At 33.0% G+C, this 20,750-nt stretch overlaps 1 protein-coding gene and 1 pseudogene across 2 annotated transcripts in view; one reads left to right on the top strand and one right to left on the bottom strand.

Moving 5' to 3' along the window:
- Positions 1-20,750, top strand: part of BMP2K (BMP2 inducible kinase) — a 112,591-nt gene that overhangs the window by 36,508 nt on the left and 55,333 nt on the right. For both annotated transcript variants that reach the window (XM_016154424.2, XM_016154422.2), the window contains exons 2-6: positions 6,957-7,075; positions 10,025-10,130; positions 16,032-16,174; positions 18,138-18,259; positions 20,359-20,440. In XM_016154424.2, the coding sequence (XP_016009910.2) occupies positions 6,957-7,075; positions 10,025-10,130; positions 16,032-16,174; positions 18,138-18,259; positions 20,359-20,440 (572 nt within the window). The remainder of the gene's footprint in view (positions 1-6,956; positions 7,076-10,024; positions 10,131-16,031; positions 16,175-18,137; positions 18,260-20,358; positions 20,441-20,750) is intronic.
- Positions 12,954-13,069, bottom strand: LOC118609187 (annotated as a pseudogene).

The following is a 20,750-nucleotide window of genomic DNA, read 5'->3' as shown; positions in this document are numbered from 1 at the left end:
TATATACCGAACATGATTTTTTGTGCTGTACTTTCATATGACTGTCAATACAGTAGGTTTATATACACCAGAAAAAAAGCCTCTGGCTTCATCTTATTGGCTTTGTGTTATTGGATTAGCTGTGTTCCTTCTTTCTCAGTTCTTCACTTCTTCCTCATTTATAGAATGGGAATAACAGTTAAATTGCCTCATGATGTAATGAGAGTTAAATAATGGAAATGCTTTGCATATTGTCAGGGCTGTATGAAAGCTGTGCTCTTTCCTTCTCTTTCCAACTCCCCTTCCTCCTATTCTCCACCCAGTCAGATGTACCTGACTCATTCTTTCATTGCATTGTACTAGATAGCACTTACAGATCCCAAAACTGGCAAGCATTTATGTTAGTGTAATCCTCTTTAGGGATATTTTCACTTTCAAAAGGAACTCCTGGAGTTATCGCCTTAACCTAAAGTTATAAAACTCTGATGTACCATAGGCCAGTGGTGGGTCATCGCTTAGGCAGATCTTTCATCTGGCTCAAATCCCACAGCTAAATAAGTGCTTGTTCCACTTATTTTGAAGACAGTTTTCAAATGACATTGTTTTCTTTGACAGTGGTTGAAACCAGAAGTTGCTGACAGCTTGGTATTTTCTCGTTGAATTGCTTGATGTCTGATGATAGACACAATGCAAAAAGACCATGGGTAATTTTACCCTTTACTTCCATCTCTCTTCCTCCATTCTCTAGGAAAACAAATTCGATAGGCGTAAACACTGCTAAAGCCCAGTCTTTCATAAACAAGTGCTTGCGCGAGTTGGGATGTTAGAGCTGTAGGTATCTAGGATACCATAAACATTTTCTGTGGCAAGAGACTTACAGTGCCTTTGGGGAAATTGTGAGTCTGGATAACCAGTAACAGTGTCTTATAAAATAATAATCCTCGGTTGTGGTGGTGGGATTGTTGGACGGCAAGGGAGAAGAGGAATTACCTGGGGAAAAAACATCCTGTCTCTTTTTTTTTTTAACTATTATGAAAAATTTCAAAATATACAGAAAACTTGAAAGAGTAGTACAGTGAATTACCATGTACCCACCATGCAGATTCATCTACTAATATTTACCATGTTTTCTTTATGTTTTTTGAAATACCTGAGTAATTTTGAATAAGGGCTGCATTAGAAGAATTATTGCTCATTTTCTTAGGACAGAGGTGCTATGGTTATATAGGATAATATACCCATTTTGAGAATGTATATATGTTTACTTTTTAGTAATGAGTGAAACGACATGAGCATATACCACTGACTTTGAAAGTTTCCCAACAAAAAACATTTTAATAATCTTTCAAAATTGAATTTAATCAAGGATTATGTATTGCACTTTATTGTAATGTCTTTTAAATTCTAGACTGCCCCCCCCCCATTTTTTTACTTAACATACGGAACTACAGGAAAATTAGCCAAAGAGTCAGTATTTCAGACTTTGTCTGATTATTCTTTATGTTATTTTCCTTTTAGCTCCTGTTTTCTAAACTGGAAGTTAGGCCTTAACATTTATAGGTTAAAAGTTTTGGGCAGAGAATACTTTATAGGTGATGCTGTTTATTTCACATTGCATCACATCAAGAAACACATTAATGCCAATGTGAGTAATGTCAAGATTTCTTCCTTGTCAAGGGATGTGTGAATATCCTGTTTCTCATAAACCTTTTATCCAGGATTTTGGTATACCTTTAGGATCCTTGCTGTATCAGTTTTTTAATGTTGTACTTCTCAATTTTGATATCTTTTTCTCCCAATTAGGATTGGGAGAAAAAGGAATGAGTAGTGTTCCTCAATGTGTTGGGTAAGAAAATGGGTTGAAAATCAGGGTTACAGGAAACATTTAATGGTATCTAATTTTATATGATGTCTCCCAAGTTGGATTTTCAGTTCTTTGGAAAGAAGTACTAATTAGGAGCCGAGAGAGTCATTTATTGAATGCAGATTATGCCTGATAAAATTAATTTCTTGACTAGGAAACATTTTTACTTGTCAGGTTATGTCAAAGAAGCTAGTAATGTATGTTAGTTTTAACAAGACATTTGAAAAATACCTCTGTTTTTTCTTTTCAGAGCCATTTGGTTAATTCAAAGTGTTTTTAACAGTTCTGCTCTAAACATTGATTATTCATTTTGCATTTACTATGTGAGGCCCTAGTCAGGTTGCTTAACACCTAGTAGAAGAGACAGATTGATAAACAGAAAGGATCAAGTATGCTATGTAGTATGTATAGGAAGCTGTGAGAGTTTTAAAGAAGAGCTGTACAACCTGTAAACAGATTTGGCTACATGAGCAAATATTTGTTCAGTACCAAAATATCTGCTACTGACTTCTAGGCCCGTTTTGATTATTGCAAATCCATTCTGAATTATGGTTAGATTTAAAGTTTCTTAATGATTGGTTGGGCATACTTCTTGTTCTAAGACAGAGATAAAATTTATTTGTGACTACTACTTCTGGATAAGTAGTTGCATTTCAACAACAGTTCTCCGACACTAACTGGGTATCCACCAGTTCAGTTGAGTTCTGACACTACCCAGGATAAATGCAGACCCTACAAATTAGAGGGCTCAGTTTGACAAGATTTATCCCTACTTAAGATGTACCCCCCCAAGTTATTCACACTTCTGATGGACTGGCTTGATTACAAATTTGGGGGTGTTTGTGACCCTTTTTTAAGTTTGATCATTTACAGAACTCAGGAAGGTACCATGTTCTGATTACTTTTTTATTATACAAGATACAAATGAACAACCCATACGAATGGGTAATGTAGGGCAGTCTAGAAGAGTTTTTAACTTTGGAGCTTCTGTCCTCATGGAGTCAGAGTATAGTACTCTCTCAGGTCTTCAGAGTGTTCGCCAACCAGGATGCTCTCAGAATTTTGTTATTTTGTTGAGGTTTTTTTACAAAGATGTGATTAACTAAATCACTGGCCACAGGATTGAACTCAGTCTCTAACCCCTTTTTTTCTCCCCAGAGGTCAGAAGGTAGGTTAGGAGTGGGGGTCCAAGGGTGAAAAGTTCCAGCCTACTAATTATGTGTGTAGTTGGTTTTTCTGGGACCACCTTCCATCCTGAAGCTATCTAGGGCCCCCACTAGGGATCACCTCCTTAGCATAACAAAAACAGGCACTTAAAGGAATTTCAAGGGTTTTTGAAGTTCTGTGCCAGGAACTGGTGACAAAGACCAGATATTTTTTCTTATATCATGGTAGTAGTGCCAGAGTAACGCTCTTAATACACATGATAACTTACAGAACATTTCTACCCTAAAATGAGTGGGAGAGGGATTCATTTAGGCATCATTTTGAGTGGCTCTAGTGGATTTCTTTCCATTAGATGCAGACTCAAAAAAATCAAAACATAGGGAGGTTTATAGTGTTAAAGATTATTTTAGTTTTCATTTAACAATCTCAAATTCCCAATTTTTTAAAATGAAGTATTATTTTATAAAGCTGATTTTGGGTTCGAATTGTCTATGACATTTTATTTATACCTATATTTACAAATGATTTGAGGCATGTTTAAGCAGGTAAACATAGTCTCCTTGAATATTACTGTTTATATAAATAGCTTATTTACCAAGCCATGTGTTGATTTCTATTTTTTGTATTCTTTAAAATGTATAGTCTAACCTTCATAAGATGGAGTAGTATTAATAACAGCAGCAAAATTATAATAATAGTAGTAGTAGTAATTATAATACCTATCATTTATAGAATCACTTTTTCATTGTTTCATGTTATCTTTCTAAACAAATTCTAGGGGAGTTAAAATATATATACACCATCAGTAAATTAAAAATAAGACAAATTAAGCATGGAAAAACAATGGCTTAATATAAGGAGGAGTAAATAATAATGGCTTACCAGGAGGAAAAGTTAGTCTGTAGAAATACATGTCCTACCTTCATACGTAGTTACTAAGGTCACCTGTCATCTCTAGAGCAGTGCTTTCCAAGGTCTTAGTCAGGTGCAAGCTATGTTGTCATTACTTTAGTACTTCCAGTTGAAGCAAATTTAGGTTGGCTTAAAGCCACTCCTTCTAATCTGATCACAGTTTTTGAATGTGGGGAGGGGAGAGGAGAGGAGAGATGAGGTTTCAGTTAAGTAGGAATTGTTTTACATGTGAACTGCATGCGTGTCCTATCCTGGAAAAATCCAAGGGAGGCTGAGAGTTGTTGCTCTTCAGGTAGATACCCACAGATGGGAAGGAATGCCTATATTTTATGATTTACAGATTATAAAATACCATTTCTTTTCCTTTTCATGTCAACTTTCATAAATTTATTTTTCTTTTTATTCTGTCAGACCAATAACTGTCACTAGTTCTTTTATTTTCATGTGATTTTGAGAACATGTGGAGTGTTTTATAATACTTTCATAATCTTGTATTTGGAATTATAAATTTAGCATGCATTTAACAACTATGCTTTAAATCAGATTTGAACTATATGTTGATTTGGACATAGAAATATATGGTAAGTGGAATTTGTGATTCCTATCAGTAATCTTTTGATGTATGTAAGAAATGAGTTGAGAATTGAAGTGCATGGTAATATAGTCAAAACTCTAGAAATAGATGCCCGAGGAAGTAATGAGCATGAATTGGGTTGGTCATGAAAGATGTCTATGAGGAAAATATATGATAATGAATTGGGTAGATATGATTGGTGGCAAGCAGATGATACTCCTCCCATGGATCTCTATAATGTCTGAACTGCTTACCGCCCACTAAGTGCATTCTTCAAACAGAAATATTAGCTAAAACTCAACCAGAAAATCCTGGGAAGTATAGTATTTGAAGAAATATAAACAAATGAGTCCATATCATTCTCAAAGGAGGCATTATTAATGGCCATTATTTATAATGTTTAGTTATAAATCATAGTAACAGATACATTATCTCTATATACAAAACTTAACGTTGGACCAGGTTTCTAATTTAGGATCAGTGGAACTGGTAAACTTTAACTTTTAGAAATGGGTTTTATGAAGAAGATTTAGTTAATATTTTTTTCTCTAATTTCCCTGATTCACAGGGAAAAATTTGTTCTGTGAATAGTTAAGAATGGATATGTAGGAACCGTGGTTCCTATAGGAACTTTTTATTCAGGTTCAGTGCCTGTATAACTTGATTGTGCGTTAGAACCATCTTGGGGACTCACCCTCTCACCCGCTAGTTAATCAGGAACTTACATTATTATATGTTTATAAGAACATATACAAAAGTAGAATAATATGAGTATGAGGATTTTTAGCTAGAGTTTCTCTGAGACCTTCTGATTCACACTTGGTCAGACCCTGAAACTGTTTAAGATAAATTACCACACACACACATCAGCTCACCAGCCAATTGTGATGCATAGCTGTATTTGGGAACCATTGTTTTAGGGGACTCTAGATAAATGTCTCAGAACAAATGCTATTTTAATGATTTATTTTGACCTATAGTCATACCAACTTTAGATCTAGATTTTTCTGACTTTCAGTAGTTTTCTTAACTCTTAAATAAAATTGTAGTAGTTTCAGTAGTATTTTATTAGAGCTAATTTGTTAATGTTTTCATATGAAATTAATGCTAAGTGAATTTCTTATAAAGAAATGTCATGCATTGTTAGAGCTTTCATTGAAAGCAGCTTTCCCAGACATTTTTTCTCTCCTGGTTGACTTGATATATTATACATTATATACATGGCAATCCAAATCTACAGAGTGGTTGTTGTACCTTTTGTAACTGCAGTTGGAAGATTTAGTAAATCTGGAATGAATCTACACTGATTCAGGAGCATCCTAGGAGCTCTTTTCCTCTTTCGTTTATTCCCCAGCAGTTAATTTTTCCTTTGACTGCTTTGACTTATCATTGCTCAGGGTGCTGCTTTATAAGGGCTATCAAGTTGATAAAAGTGATACATTATTTTTTGTTTTAAACTATAATTAAGCTAAAAATACTCTATGCCAAGACGAGTTTTAAAACTCCAGATGGAAATGTTTGTTTAGATGTGTCAGAAGCGATTATTCTTTAGAGTACCCAGCTATGTATTTCAGATACGCTGCTCTGTCAGGTGCAGGTAACAGATTGACCAGATAACTGTGTCGTAAATACTTATGGGGACATTTACCGTCTTACGTAAGAGTGCTAGAAGAAGGTGGTTCCAGAGTTGTCTAATTCAGTATACTAATTATGTCAGTGTTCTGGGTCATTTTCTCTCTGATTCTTTTTTCCCATCATGGTCACAGATGGCTGCCATGGGTCTAAACATCATATTCATATACAACAAAATCCAAGAGCCGGAAGGAGGAGCTGGACCTTCTCCACAAGTCTTCCTTTTTTTCTGGGTGGAAAATCTTTCCCTGCAACTCCCAGCAGACTTTCTCTTAAGTCCCATTAGCTTAAACTGGTTACATATCCAATCCTAAATTTTGTCAGTAACTGTATGGACAATAGTAAATGGGATTCCCATTATCACCTTAGAACAATATTGACTCATCTGGTGGAACTGGAAGAGAGACCCACCCAACTTATCCCATTAATGTTTCATATTAAATTAGAGTTTTGTCATTACAAAAGAGGCAGAAGCTGATGGGTAGGCAATTATTAGTATATGTCAAACTATAGTAATGTAGGTATATTGTGACATCTTCTGTATAACTACATAAGAGGTATTCCCATGCAAATGAAATTTTGGTATTTTAACCTTTAAAACAGAAGCATATTCATTTGAAAAGCATATTATCCTCGATGGGCTACTTCATTATTGGCATAGGAAGCTGATGTCAAGGCATTTACTCCAATGTATTAGTTGCTTACTGTTCTAAGTTTTGTTGGGTACAGTCAGTTTATTTCCTTCTGAACTTAAGCTCCTCAGTTGCATTACATGGTTTTGGCAGTAGTTTCCGATTCTTTTTAATCAACTGATTCTTGTTCTTCTAGGTGGATTCTCCACAGTTTTCCTAGTGCGGACTCATGGTGGAATCCGCCACGCTTTGAAGCGAATGTATGTCAATAACTTGGCAGACCTCAACATTTGTAAAAGGGAAATTACAATTATGGTAAGTGAAAGAGTATTGCTGTTAAAAATATTGTGTATTTTGTTTTGGTTTTACACTATAGCATTAATCAGCTTTTAGACAAGCTACTTATCAGTTTATACACACTTAGAAAAACTTTGAAGATTATTAGTAATGTGGAAAATTATCTGGGAATTTGTAGTACATTTCTTATAGCCATACTTAGGGCTAAATATAGCCAACTCCTCCCTGTCCTCTTTCTTCTCTTCCTATTATATATAGTGCAAGCTACTCTGCTATTTTTTTTTTAATACATTTTAATTATGGATAATTTTGAGAGTAGAAAAATTTACAGAATTATGTAATAAGTACCATTTTACTTACTACCCAGTTTAAGATTTAAAATCTTACATATATAGTTGAAGTGTTCTGTATATTCTGCTCCAAACATATCTCTATACTGTTCTCACCCAAAAGAAACCACTGTCCTGAATTTGGTGTTTACCATTCCCACAGGTGTTCAATACCTTCGCTGTATGTGTTTGTATTCACAGACAATAATTAGTTTTAATTTTTAAAATCATGCTATAAAGTTGTTTGTTTGTTTGTTTGTTTTTGGTATACTCTGCAATATATAAGATATCTTTCAGTAAGAGAAAAAGGTTTTTTAAATATTAGGAAAAATGAAAAGAATTTTAATAGACCATTAAAGAAAATTTCTGTAGCTCAGTTAACTAAACATTAAAATACTACAAAATAAAAATTTCCTTTTTTTCTGTGATTGCTTATTCTCAGTGCTCTGGATGGCTTCTTGTTCATGTTTTCTTGCTCTTCCTTCTCCTCTCCTTTTTTCTTCTCTTGTCTTCCCCCTCATCCAGTGTTTATCAAGTACTAATATATATATTTAAATTTTTTTTATTGAGGTGAAATTCACATAATATAAAGTTAACTGTGTTGAGGCAAACAATTCAGTGCCATTTAGTACATTCACAGTGTTATGCAGCCACAACCTCGATCTAGTATAAAACTAGATGAAACTCTTATTACTCCAAGAGGAAACCCCTTGTCCATTAAACAGATGTTCCCCATTTCCCCCCTCGTTTCAGCTGTTGGCAACCACCAATCTATGTTATGTCTTCATGGATTTTATCTGTTCTGAATATTTCATACAAATGGAGTCATGCATTCTGTGACCTTTTGTGTCTGGCTTCTTTGACTTAGCATGTTTTTGAGGTCTATCCACATTACAGCATGTATCACTACTTCATTCCTTTTTATGGCTGAATAATATTCCATTCTGTGTGTATATGTGTATCACAATTTGCTTATCTGATCATCTGCTGTTGGACTTTAAAAAAATTGATGAACTTTTGGACTGCTTCCACCTTTTGGCTAATTTGAATAGTGCTGTGAATATGTTTATACTTGTTTTAGTACCTGTTTTCAGTTCTTTTGGGTCTATATCTCAGAATGGTATTGCTGGGTCATGTGGTAATTCTGTGTTTAACTTTTTTTAGGAACCAGTAAACTAGTTTCCACAACAGCTGTACCATTTTATGTTCATTCTAGCAATGTATGAATGTTCCAGTTTTTCTTTTTTTAAATCTTTTTTATTTTTCAACTACAGTTGAAATTCAGTATTAATTTTACATGCACAGCATGGTGGTTAGACATTTATATATGGATGTACCAGTTTTTCCACTTCCTTGTAAACACTTGCGGTTAATGTTGTTCCTACTTATCCAACTGCCAAGAGGGAGATTACTTATTTTTATCAGCTTCTTTATTAACACACATATTTTGATCCCTATTTGAAGATGGGCACATTTATATAATATGACTTATCTGAATTCTGCTTTTATTGTTCCTATTTTTTTAGCTAGACTAGAGTTGATTAGGCTTTGAGACTTGCTTTTTTTAAGGTGAGGCTATGAGCCAATAGAGTGAAAAGATTTACCCCAAGGTAATGCGGGAGTCTTAGACTAAGTTCTCTAACTTGAGCCCAGATATGGTACTATTGTGCCATAATTCTTTCTTTTAATAGAATGTGTATAATTTTGAGACATAAAAATGTAGTTATCGTCAACAGTAGCAACACTCAAATCTTATGCTTTTGAACAAGATATTTTAGGGAGATAGCTCTTCAGAGCAAGTGTCTTCCAACTTTTTTGACAACCCATCCACTATTATGGATGTTGATTTATGAATTATTCACATGTTCAGCTGCAATTAGCCAATACCTCAAATTATATTACAAAGTTAAAACTAGGTTTATTATTGATAGTGGATGTTGAATTCATTTTAAATAGTATTCTTGATAACTGTTTTTTAATTTCTAGATGGACCTAATTATATCATGATTTTTAACCTCATTATATGCTAATGATTATCTTACACTAAAAGCCAGAAGTGTCAGATTTGCCATTTTCTTATTTCCTTATTCTTGTATATTAGTATTTATAGTTGCTTTATAGAAATCTTTTATAGCTGCTTGTTCATTTTTTGTTATTTTGTTAAAAGTACGTATATTAAAAAATATATTTAACTGGTTACACATTAATTGCAATACGTTGTATGTAAAACAAGCAAATGACAATACAATTGTTAGTTATTATTCTCAAATTAGAGCTTATTTTCTTTACTTTTTTAGCAAAAAACAAGTGTAATTAGAAACTCTGATATTTTATTCTTGAGTCCTTAAAGACTATCTTACATATTCACATTGGGAGACTTACTTTTGGGTGAACCATCTTCTTGATTGAATTTAAAAATAAGTGTTTACTAAATATTTACTTGTCAGAAAATTACACTCACATGTAAATACTTTCCATTGAAACTGTGGAAAGCTTTTTGAAATATGTCAGATTCCATACTCATGCTTAATTCATACTTTTTGAAATTCTTTGAGTACATTAACTCAGACTTCAAACCATTATTAATGATAGAGCTTTAAAATGTATGTTTCCTGATTCTGATTTTTTCTTTCCCCAGAAAGAGCTGTCTGGTCACAAAAATATTGTGGGTTATTTGGACTGTGCTATTAATTCAGTTATTGATAACGTATGGGAAGTGCTTATCTTAATGGAATATTGTCGAGGTAAGTACTTTCTGCATTTGTTCTAGTATATACTAAAAAAACATTGGCCTTAAAATAGGTTACTGGGTGTCTTAGTTTCTCCCAGGCACCTGTCACTTTATTCTAGACATTTATTGCAATTTCACCTTTAATTAATCTGTGTAGTTAAGGAATCCTGTTAAAACTATTTAAAACCTAGTCATAGTTGCTGCAGTGATGATGTGAGCAGGTAAATGGACAAAGAAAAATGCTATTGCATTTAAAAGAGGAAGTCTAAGCAAGTAAAGAGCAGTTACACCTCATGCTCCCTAATACATTTCTTTTATAATCCCAAGAAAAGCATATCAATATTAGTGTACAAGGTTTTTTCTCCAACATTCTACCGTGTTATCTTTCAAAATATTAGATGTAATAAATTTAGAGGATGTATTTTGAGCTAAAATTTTTATAAACTTGTATTATTTGGTATTTGTGATCTTTTAAAATAAATATCAGAAGCTAGAAAATCACATTTTATTTGGATTTAATGTGATAGTTTTAAATAAGTAATTACCTGTATAGTATGCCGTAAGAACGATAATAATAACTTTTAAAAATCCCTGAATTTTTTTTACTTTCATGTGTGAAGGGGCCAGTTAATTTCAAGCAAATCTGCTCTTAAAGAAAAAAAAAATCAGACTGTATTTGGCAATTTGGGCTCTAGGGAGTCCTGATTTATATTTAGATTCTCTTAAGATGGTTATAATTATTAATTATTTTACCAGAAACTCTTGTCATTTGCTGAAGGTTGTTGGAGAAGGAGGATGATGATGGTAGTGGTGATGGAGAAAATATAGTCTCATCTACTCCAGTCTTCTAAGGAGGAAAGGACAATGAATTAATGTTATAATATCTATTGTGATGTATTTTAACTTATTTCCATATGTAATATAAGAAGTTAGATGTTTTCATAATTGTTTTCTTTATATCTCACATACTCTTACTGTAAAGCATTGTGACCTTTTTAAGGAGAAAAATGATTTTTTTTCCTGCCTCAGTTTCCTGAATTCTAGCATTTATGGTGCTGATTCTTAACTGCATTATAGTTGAGTAATAGCCCTGGCTACTTGTAAGTTTTTAAAGATAACTTAATTGGGCATAATTAAGATAAGTTATTTGGGCATAAACCTTGGATAAGTTTAATTAATTATCATCCAGAAGACATTTTAAAAGGGGAACCAAATGAACTTCCAATTTATAGGGAACAAATTGTTTTGTGGACGGCATTCTTTTGGTTTTTAAAAATTAAGAGAAAAAATTTATCTTGCTTGAATTGGCAAGATTTATTTTACATGGAATTTTCATTTTTATCAGTTATTCATGTATATATTAAAAAGTCAAATAGGTCCGTTAAACTATGGCTGAGTCAATATCCTCCTGCCCCATTCCTCTCCTCAGAGGTAGTCCCTTTAAAATCCTTAAGATGCTTCTTCTCATATTTACTTCCATATTTCTCTACTGCATTATGTAGAGGAGAATCTATGAATTCAGTGAGCTCCTTAGAGTATGAAAGAGAAAGAACTTAGAAAATCAGGGGAAGTATGTGACTATGGGCTCTTTAAAGCTTGCCAGTGCTGATTTTCTTTTTTAGATAGTAGCTCCAAGAAAAGATGAGGATTTTATTGTCAGTGTAATATATTCTGAGTTTTTAGATTAAATTAAAAATCAGCGTTTAAATTATTTTGTTTGTCACTAAACTGTGACATGTAATACTCTGTAGTTACATTTTTTTCCTTCTATTTCTTTTTACTTTTCCTGCAGTTAATAATTATCCCAATTTTCATTTGCCTAATTTCCTTCATACTTACTGGTATTCCATTTATCCCCATATTCCTCAATGGAAGTGTAAATATTTGTGTAATTTAAATTTTTCTTTCCTTAGAAACTTTTGGGGAGTTTATGAATCTTCCTTCTATCCTTTTGGGGAGACTTCAGCTCTGCTTAATTTGAACAGCATTTAGCTGTCATTCTGGGAATTTCCTTTGCCTTTCTCCTATCTTGGACTCTGCTACTCATGCCTACTACTTCTTTTCAGTACTGCCTTTGGTAGAGTACATTTTTTTAGTAGCATTCTTATAATAGATTTATGATAGAAAACATTTTTGAAACCTTGTCTATATAAAAATATTTTTATTCTACATCCATATTTGTTTGTTAATTTGGCTGGTTAAAGAGTTGTAGGTTAGATATAATTTTCTCTAGTTTTGAAGGCATCATTTTATGTTTCCCTAGTGTTACTATTGAGAAGCTGGATGTATTGTGATGCCTCATTTTTTTTTATGTGACCTATTTTTTTCCGTGGAATCCATTTCCATTGAATCTTTCCTTTTTGAATCTTTGCTTTATCTACAGCATACTCAAATTTCAAGATATACATGCCTTGGTTATAGGTCATTTTGGTATCTTTTTGCTGGGCGCTCAGTTTTTTTCTCTTATTTTCTCTGTTCTTTCTTTTTGGACTTTTCATTTTTTTAGGATATTGGTCTTCCTAGATTGATTGAACCTCTGATTTTCCTTTTTTATTCTACTTATGTTGGGAGCATTTCTTCAGTGTATTTTTCAGATCCACTATAGAATTTTTTTTATTTCTGCTATGTTATTTTTAATTTCCAAGAACTCTTTCTTGTTCTCTCAATGTTGTTGTTCTTTGTTATAACACAGCTTTCTCTTGTTTTAGGTGCAAATCTTCTTTTGTCTGCAGATATTAACACAGCTTATAAAAAGGTTTTTGTTCTGTGCCTTGTGTTTTTTTTTCTGAAAATTAAGCTTTCTTTTTTAAAAAATTGTTATTGTTATTATGATTTATGCCTACAGCACCTGGCCTTCCTAGGTGGTCTCCCATCTAAGTACTAATCCGGCCCAACCCTTCTTAGCTTCCAAGATCAGACATTGGACTTGTTCAGGGTGGCATGACTGTAGACCATGGATCATGGCTCCACTGGGGTTTAAACCAGAGGATCTTCTATGTGTAAAGCAGGCGTGCTGAGTGCTACACTATGGAACCTGAAAATTTTTCTGTTTGTTATTATGCTTTTTAAAAATTATGTTCGAAGTTTTCTCTTTAAATGTTTCACCAGATAAGCTTACAGATCAGGATGTACTCTCTGAGCAGACAATTATATCTTAAGGAATCTAGAGGATCTAAATAGAGCATGTTTAATTCCTTTTCTCAGATTAATCAATAAGTTCCTTTTTTCCCTGGAGGAGGAGTGAGTTGGAAGAGTAGAGAAAGGACAAATAAATGCTCTCTTCTTAATTCCTTTATAAGAGCTAATTGTATTACATAAAATTGTTTAAGAATGAAGGTACTTTAGTTAGGGAATGTTAGGTACATAGTTCAGGTACATTGGTATTGATTATGTAGAGATGAAACTACAGAGAAAGTAGAAGAATGTGTTAAATAGCTCATGTGCCCCACCATAGTTTCAAGTATAAAATATGTACTATCCTCTTTTGTCAAAAGTTAGATCTGTGCAGGTTCGTGGTGTGGCATTGCTTAATTTGCGCATGTTCTGATGTGCAGGTTAAAGAGAGATTTTATGCCTTAGGTATCAAACGTTAAAAATCAGAGTTGGTATTTTGAGTATATTTATATTATTTTATGAAAAGAGCTTTTATTTCTAGGAGTTCTACAGAAAATCCCATGGATAATGTATCTGTTAGCTTTTGCTTAATAACAAAGTATTCCAAATCTCAGTAGCATAAAGCAGTAGTTATTTTTGCTTGTGTATCAGTAGGTCAACTGTTCTACACTGACTGATCTTGATGAGGTTACTACTTGTTCTGGTTGAGCTTGCTCACATGCAAGTGGATTTGCTGAGACTTGTTTCACGTAGTCCTCATCCTCTTCCTGGCACTAGCAAGCTACCCTGGGGATGTTTTCCTTGTGGAGATGGTAGAAACACAGAGGACGGGGGCAAGATGTGAGGGCTCTTAGGGCCTACGCTTGGGACTGGCACACTGCAACTTCTGCCCTGTTCTTTTGTACAATCAGAGATATGAAGGTTGTTGGATGACTACTTTAAGAGATTAGGAAAATGTTGACTTTTTTTAGTGATGAAATTAGACAGTATAAAGCATTTGTTTAGGACAGGATACCTGTTTGAAAAATGGAACGATCTGAGAGCTATGTGCTTCTTGTTTTAAAAGACCTTCAGTATACAATGCTTTATTTTTAAATCTTATTTTTCATTAGAATAACTGTACTTTAATTTTCAGAAGAATTTGATTTTGAATGATGAAATCTTATTTGTGTCTTTATTTGCAATGTAGCTCAAACACAGCTTTTAACTTTATAGGAGGACATGGATTTTGTGATTCGAGGTTTCTAGCCCAAATGGGCTAGAATGGGAGAAAGAGAATTAACATTTGTTTAAAATTCATCCTACTCATTACAATATCAAACATTTAGAAAAGATGGAATGAGTTCAAGGTTTTGATTTCTTTACCTGTGAAATGATATTTCAAGAATGTAAATGAACACCAAGAAAACATTTTTCATTTTGTTTAGTCGTTGGTTAAAATGAGTCAGGGCGTCTGACAGGAGGATGAAGGAAATGGTTGCCTGGTGAGGCGCTTCACTCTTATGAGATATCCTGACAACCAGATAGACCTGAGTTTTCTGAAAGATAGAGGTTGATAGATAAAAGTTAATGTTCTTTTTGCCTTAAAATTCTAAGAAAAATTGTTTCAGAAAATACATGAGAATGTTTAATAATAATAAAAGGAACAGGTGTGTGCATATGCGCCTTCTTACAGGTTACAGAGTAGCAAACATTATTCAATCCAACTTGTTAAAGGAAAGTATCAAGTTAACATAAGCCTGCCTTTTTAAATTCTCAAACTCGTTTTTTATCAGAATGCTTTCTGAATCACATATTTACTTGTGTTCTAAAAATATACTGATAGTTCTTAATAATTAAGAATTATTTATTAATATAATAAATATATTACAATATGCTACAATAATACTGTCAGTTATTATAGCATATTGTCAATTACTGGAGCATACTGTAATATAAATCCTTTCAGGGCTCATGTATTGCTATTTGGTTTTAGTTAAGTTGCTCTGCCCATTATCTCTTATTTGGTTTAGAGCATTAGCTTCTTAACCCAGCTGTTCATTTCTACTCTTGGGATTTCCTTATTCCCTAGTCAAGGATCTCTTTTAAAAAGTCAGATCAGAAAGTTTCCTTGGTTCTTAAGTTAAAATTTAAAATGTTACTGATTGCTGTCTGCTTTGTCAGTCTCATCTTACCTTACTCTTCTCTGCTTCCTAGGCTATATCCAGATTGGCTTTCTTTAAGTTATTCAAAGTCATTAAGCTCGTTCACAAACTGGAGGCCTTTGTACATGCCACTTGCTGTTGCTAGCATGCACTTGTCCCAAATCTCTGCCTGATTAATTCTTGCCAATACTCAATTATCAACAAAAATATCACTTCTTTAGATTACCTTATCTGATACCCTTCTCCCCATCCTGCTTCACCAACTTAAATTTAGGTTTCTCTAATATTATCCTTATCATACATAATTATGACATGATTTAGTTTCATGATTGTTTATCTCTGCTTATAGACTAGAAATTCCTTGATAATAGAAACTTTATTTTTGTTCACCATTGTTTGCCCAATAACTAGTACAGTGTGGAATAACTGTTTTTCCAAAGCTGTGATTCTGTCAATTTTAAGGTACACCCTGATTTTAGAGATGTAAATATGTGAAAAAAATGTATTTCATTGAATCAATACCTTATGGTATAATAAGCTCACCCTTATATGAAAGCCAGTCCTTCAGTACCTGAGACCATAAAGGCATTTCTTAATTTGTTTGTGATTGATTGCATTTATTAAAAATATGTCCTCAAAATTATTTTTTTGGTTAGCTGGGCAGGTAGTGAATCAGATGAATAAGAAGCTGCAGACAGGTTTTACGGAATCAGAAGTGTTACAGATATTCTGTGATACCTGTGAAGCTGTTGCAAGGTTGCATCAGTGTAAGACTCCAATAATTCACCGGGATCTGAAGGTACAAACTTTATGGAGAACTTTTGGATTAATACGTTTTAAACTTTCAAGTTAAAATGTTCCTGGACTTGTCTTCATCTAACCTAGTTTTTTTTTAATACCAGCACTGAGATTGGTCTCTGTCCCCTGCTACATTTCCTGAGGTTATCTAAAGACTGACTAGAATTTGGTGGTGATTTTCTTTAAGGTCACTTTATCTTACCTATTTGTAGACCCTTACCTGTGTATAGACCCTTACCTGTTGTATATGGTACCCACTTGCTACACTGGAAAAAATTTCCGAAGGAGATTGAACATTACTTGTATCATATTGGTAGAGATACCAGTGCACATATTTTAGAGAATCGTAGGTGTCTTTGTTGATAGCCAAAAACACTAGATTGCAAAAATTCCTCTTCCTGAAATTCTTTATGCCCAGATAGCTCATGGTTAACCTTTCCCTCCTTCAAGTCTGCTCAGATTCACTTTCTCAGTGAGTTCTGTCTTGTACCACTTTATTTATAATTACAACCTTCACTCTCATTCTCCACCTGCTCATGCCTTTTATTATCACTTGTCACCTTCTAAGGCTTACATAATTTGCCAATGTATTCCTATCATTTATTTTCTGTCCTCTCCCATTTGGATGTAAGCTCCATGTGGGCAGGGATTTTTCTCTTATATTGTTATATCCAAGCATTTAGAACAGTGCCTGGCACATAGCTGGGTCTTAATATTGAACAAATGAGTGAATCCCAATTCTGACCGATTATACAAAATTTATGAAAAGTGAATAGAAGGTGTCACTTAGAATATAAGTTGTTAACCATGAAACTATCCAGGGAAATCTGCGGTAAAAGGGTACAAGTTAAGGCAAAATTGAAATGTATGACTATAGACCTCCGTCCTTTAATTTGGATGATCAGTATAGTTCATTTTAGGTTATGAAAAATTATTAAAACTCATTAACTTTTTTCATATAGATGTGTTCCCCCGAGTTGTCTTGATTTAAAACCAGAAAAGATATAGCAGCCATATTTAATATGCTCAGTTCTTTTTTTACATGTGTAAGTTTATGCAAACCTGTTTAAGTAGACGTCTTGTACAACTCTTATATGTAAATCTTTAAAAAAGTAGACAAAAATGTAATATAGAAGAAAAATTAAAGCAGTAATATATTTCGATAGATTGGAGAGGAATTGAATTACTCATCTAAGACTATCATAAAAATAAAAATTATTGTGGAAAAATGTGATAAAAATAGTATCATTAATTGAGTGATTACCTTTTTTCAGTCATTTTTAAACAATCTACATGTTTTAATTCATTTAACTTTTATAATCCATGTAATAAATATTATTATTGTTTGCATTTGTATAGATGTGGAAACTAAAGAACAGAGTGGATGAGCAGATTGTCCAAGGGTACACATGCTAGTGGGTAGCAAAATTAGGCTGTTAATCCACATTCTCCTGTTCTAGAAACTGCATATAATTTTTTTTAGTTAAGTTACTACAACTCTGATCTCCAAGTTAAGGTGTAAAGTCAGTCTTTTCAGTGTGATATTTTAGATAAAAATGGTATTAGGAGTCGATAAGAGGTAGAATTTTAATTTTTTTTTTTTTTTTATTACTTGTCTATAGATAAGCTGAAGTGGCAGAAATGGAGAAGAAGGGAAGTATAGTATGGACTCTGACTGCCACTAGGTACTCTCTTTCCCTGAAGCAGTTAAAGAGAGGATTTAGGGTTTCTTGGCCCCTGCAATAATCATCCTAGGAAGAGTGAAATACTTCTCTGTTCTAGTAAGAGAAGCAGCAGACATAGTAGAGTATATTTTTGGTCTGATTCATTTGTCTTTTCTCATAATTTGAGAGAGTACATGTGTGCATGTGTGTATAAAACAAACCTGTCAGTATAAAATTATGGTTGTAAAAGATGATTTTCATTTTGAAAATACTACTAATAATTGATTTTCTTTTCTTAAGGTAGAAAATATTTTGTTGAATGATGGTGGAAACTATGTACTTTGTGACTTTGGAAGTGCTACTAATAAATTTCTTAATCCTCAGAAAGATGGAGTTAATGTAGTAGAAGAAGAAATTAAAAAGTAAGTGTCCATCTTTATTGTGCTTTGTCTCATAGGAATTTTAGTTAATTTGAGTCTGTGATCAGCTCTGCTAATAGAAATTTTTATGTATTTCATTTATAGATTTCTTTAAAATATTTCTATATCACAGATTAAGTCTGCTTTAATTCAATAGGAAATACATTTTACTATGGATACAAATATTTCATCTACCTTGTAAACATTTATCAAGAAAGTTATTAAATAAGCTATAGTAATTAGTGGAATCATTGAAGAGTTTTAAGTGATTATTGAGATGAGTTAAACATTTTTGATATTACTAATACTGAGGGTTTGTTCTTGTTAGGAAAACAATATTTGAAAACATTTAAGCTTTTACTTTGTATTTACTAATAATAAGATTGACTTTTGTATGCATTGAAAACAATGTGGAAAATGTGGTACTTTGTAATAGTACACTGGAAAGCTCTGTTTGAAAAATCAGTCTTTATGTTTTCTTAATCTTGTGCTTTCCCTGGTTGCTAGAGTTCCTGGAAAACCTTTCCCTGACTTTTGCTTTTTAGTTTTAGAAAATAGAAACGTTTGTAAATCTTAAATCACCTTAGTAAAATGGTACAGGATACAAAAATATCAGTCAGAATAGGACTTTTTATGTAGTTGCCTTTTGTAAGTTGCCTTCTCACTTCATAAATTCTCAATTGTTTAAGATTGTCTAGGGCCTCTTACTTTGAACTGCAATATGTATTTTGAAATAGCTCAAGTAGAGCTGATAATACTCTGGTTCAGTTATATAACAAACACTATGGATTTTTAGAGTATACATTTCTACTCGGAACACAGCCTGTGATGATTATGTTAGATTCCATAAAAACAAAAACAAACTCCTTAGTAAACATATAAATATACCGAGGAATTCAGCAACAATAAATTATTGAGTTAGCTTCTTGGGAATATAATTTTTTTTTTAAATGATTGTATTGTGGTATTTAATGGCTGCGTTAGGATTCCGCTCAAGCATCTCTGACTTGCCTGAACTTTTATTTCTTGCTGGGAGATCTGAAGTGTAGTTAAGGTTCAGTGAATTTTACATTTGTGATGAACTCAAGCTGTGAAGGGTCTTTCTGCCCTTTGGCCCAATTGAGGAGTAAATGATCCAACAATTTATTCAATTTTCAGGTATTTTTTTTAGGGCCTACGGTGTAGTGGACATGGTTATCGGTGCTGCAGTTTAGCAGTGAACAAAAGTTCTGCCCTCATGGCAGTTCATATCCTGGTTTCTTAGATTGCTACTCTCTAGTAGTATCATTCATTATATCCCACAAATCAGGGTAGTTGGAAGAAGTAGGGTGGTAGAATGTCAACCTTTAAGATACTTCATGTAAAATAAAATGTATAAACACTCAAAATGAATTTTAAATTATGCCGTGATAAAGTCCTTCCGTATCTTGACCATTTCTGCCATGAAATTGAACACTATTTCATTAAAATACTCTGTTCGTAATGTATTTGGGGTTTTTATAGTAATAAACATTTATTCACAGTATCTTGTAACTCCAAATAGCTTACGATGGTGGTCAGTATTACAGTTGTACTTAATTAGTGTAGTTAGAGTTATGGCATCTAGATTATCTTTAAAACAAGTTATAGAAACAAATTTAAAGGAGATATGCTGCCATGTACAAGGAAGTATGTTAGAGTCCATGAAAACAAACTCCTTAGTAAGCATATAAATTAATTTTTTGAGAAGATGGAAGTTTTACTTTAAAATTGACTAAAATATTTTGATAATGATTTTTATAGTCAGATTATATTATTTTAAATAAATTCAAGGAAAACTGTTTCAAATCCATTGTCTTTATTTATGATTTTTCTATTAAAGAAAATTAAGATTTTTATCATTAGAGATACTGTTACACTTGACTAAAAATGTGTATACATGCTTTGTGTTGTTTAATTTTTGATAGACTTTAATGAGCTTTGAAAAATAGTATTGCTCTTCTATAATGTTAATGAACAAAAAGGTTTTATTTATTTTTTTTTTTGGCAGTATTTTATGTTGAAACAATGTAGTGTCTGTCTTTTTAAAATATCTCCACTCCATTTTACTTATTTACTGCCAGGTATACAACTCTGTCATACAGAGCCCCTGAAATGATCAACCTTTACGGAGGGAAATCCATCACCACCAAGGCTGATATCTGGGTAAGGCCAAGAAAGGTTCATATTTTCTCTAATCAAATTAAAAATATATATATGGGTTCAGTCGATTATTTCCTCTCTGCTCCCCAAAAGGTATTTCCTAATAAGTAGAAGAGTGGTGTACAGTAAAGCTGCTTATTCAGGAAGCAAAACATATTAGAACATTTTATATTCATAATTCTGAGATGGAAAGCTTAGGTATAAAAAGACAAAGGACTTCCATATAATGTAACTTTTTACCACAGTACTTTTTAGAGTTTAGGTTATATATGAGTGTTAACATTTTTTGATTCAGTGGAATTTTGATTGATTA

The sequence above is a fragment of the Rousettus aegyptiacus genome, unplaced genomic scaffold (assembly GCF_014176215.1).
Source record: "Rousettus aegyptiacus isolate mRouAeg1 unplaced genomic scaffold, mRouAeg1.p scaffold_m13_p_10, whole genome shotgun sequence".
Taxonomy (NCBI): domain Eukaryota; kingdom Metazoa; phylum Chordata; class Mammalia; order Chiroptera; family Pteropodidae; genus Rousettus; species Rousettus aegyptiacus.
This window is presented reverse-complemented; position numbering and strand designations above follow the sequence as displayed.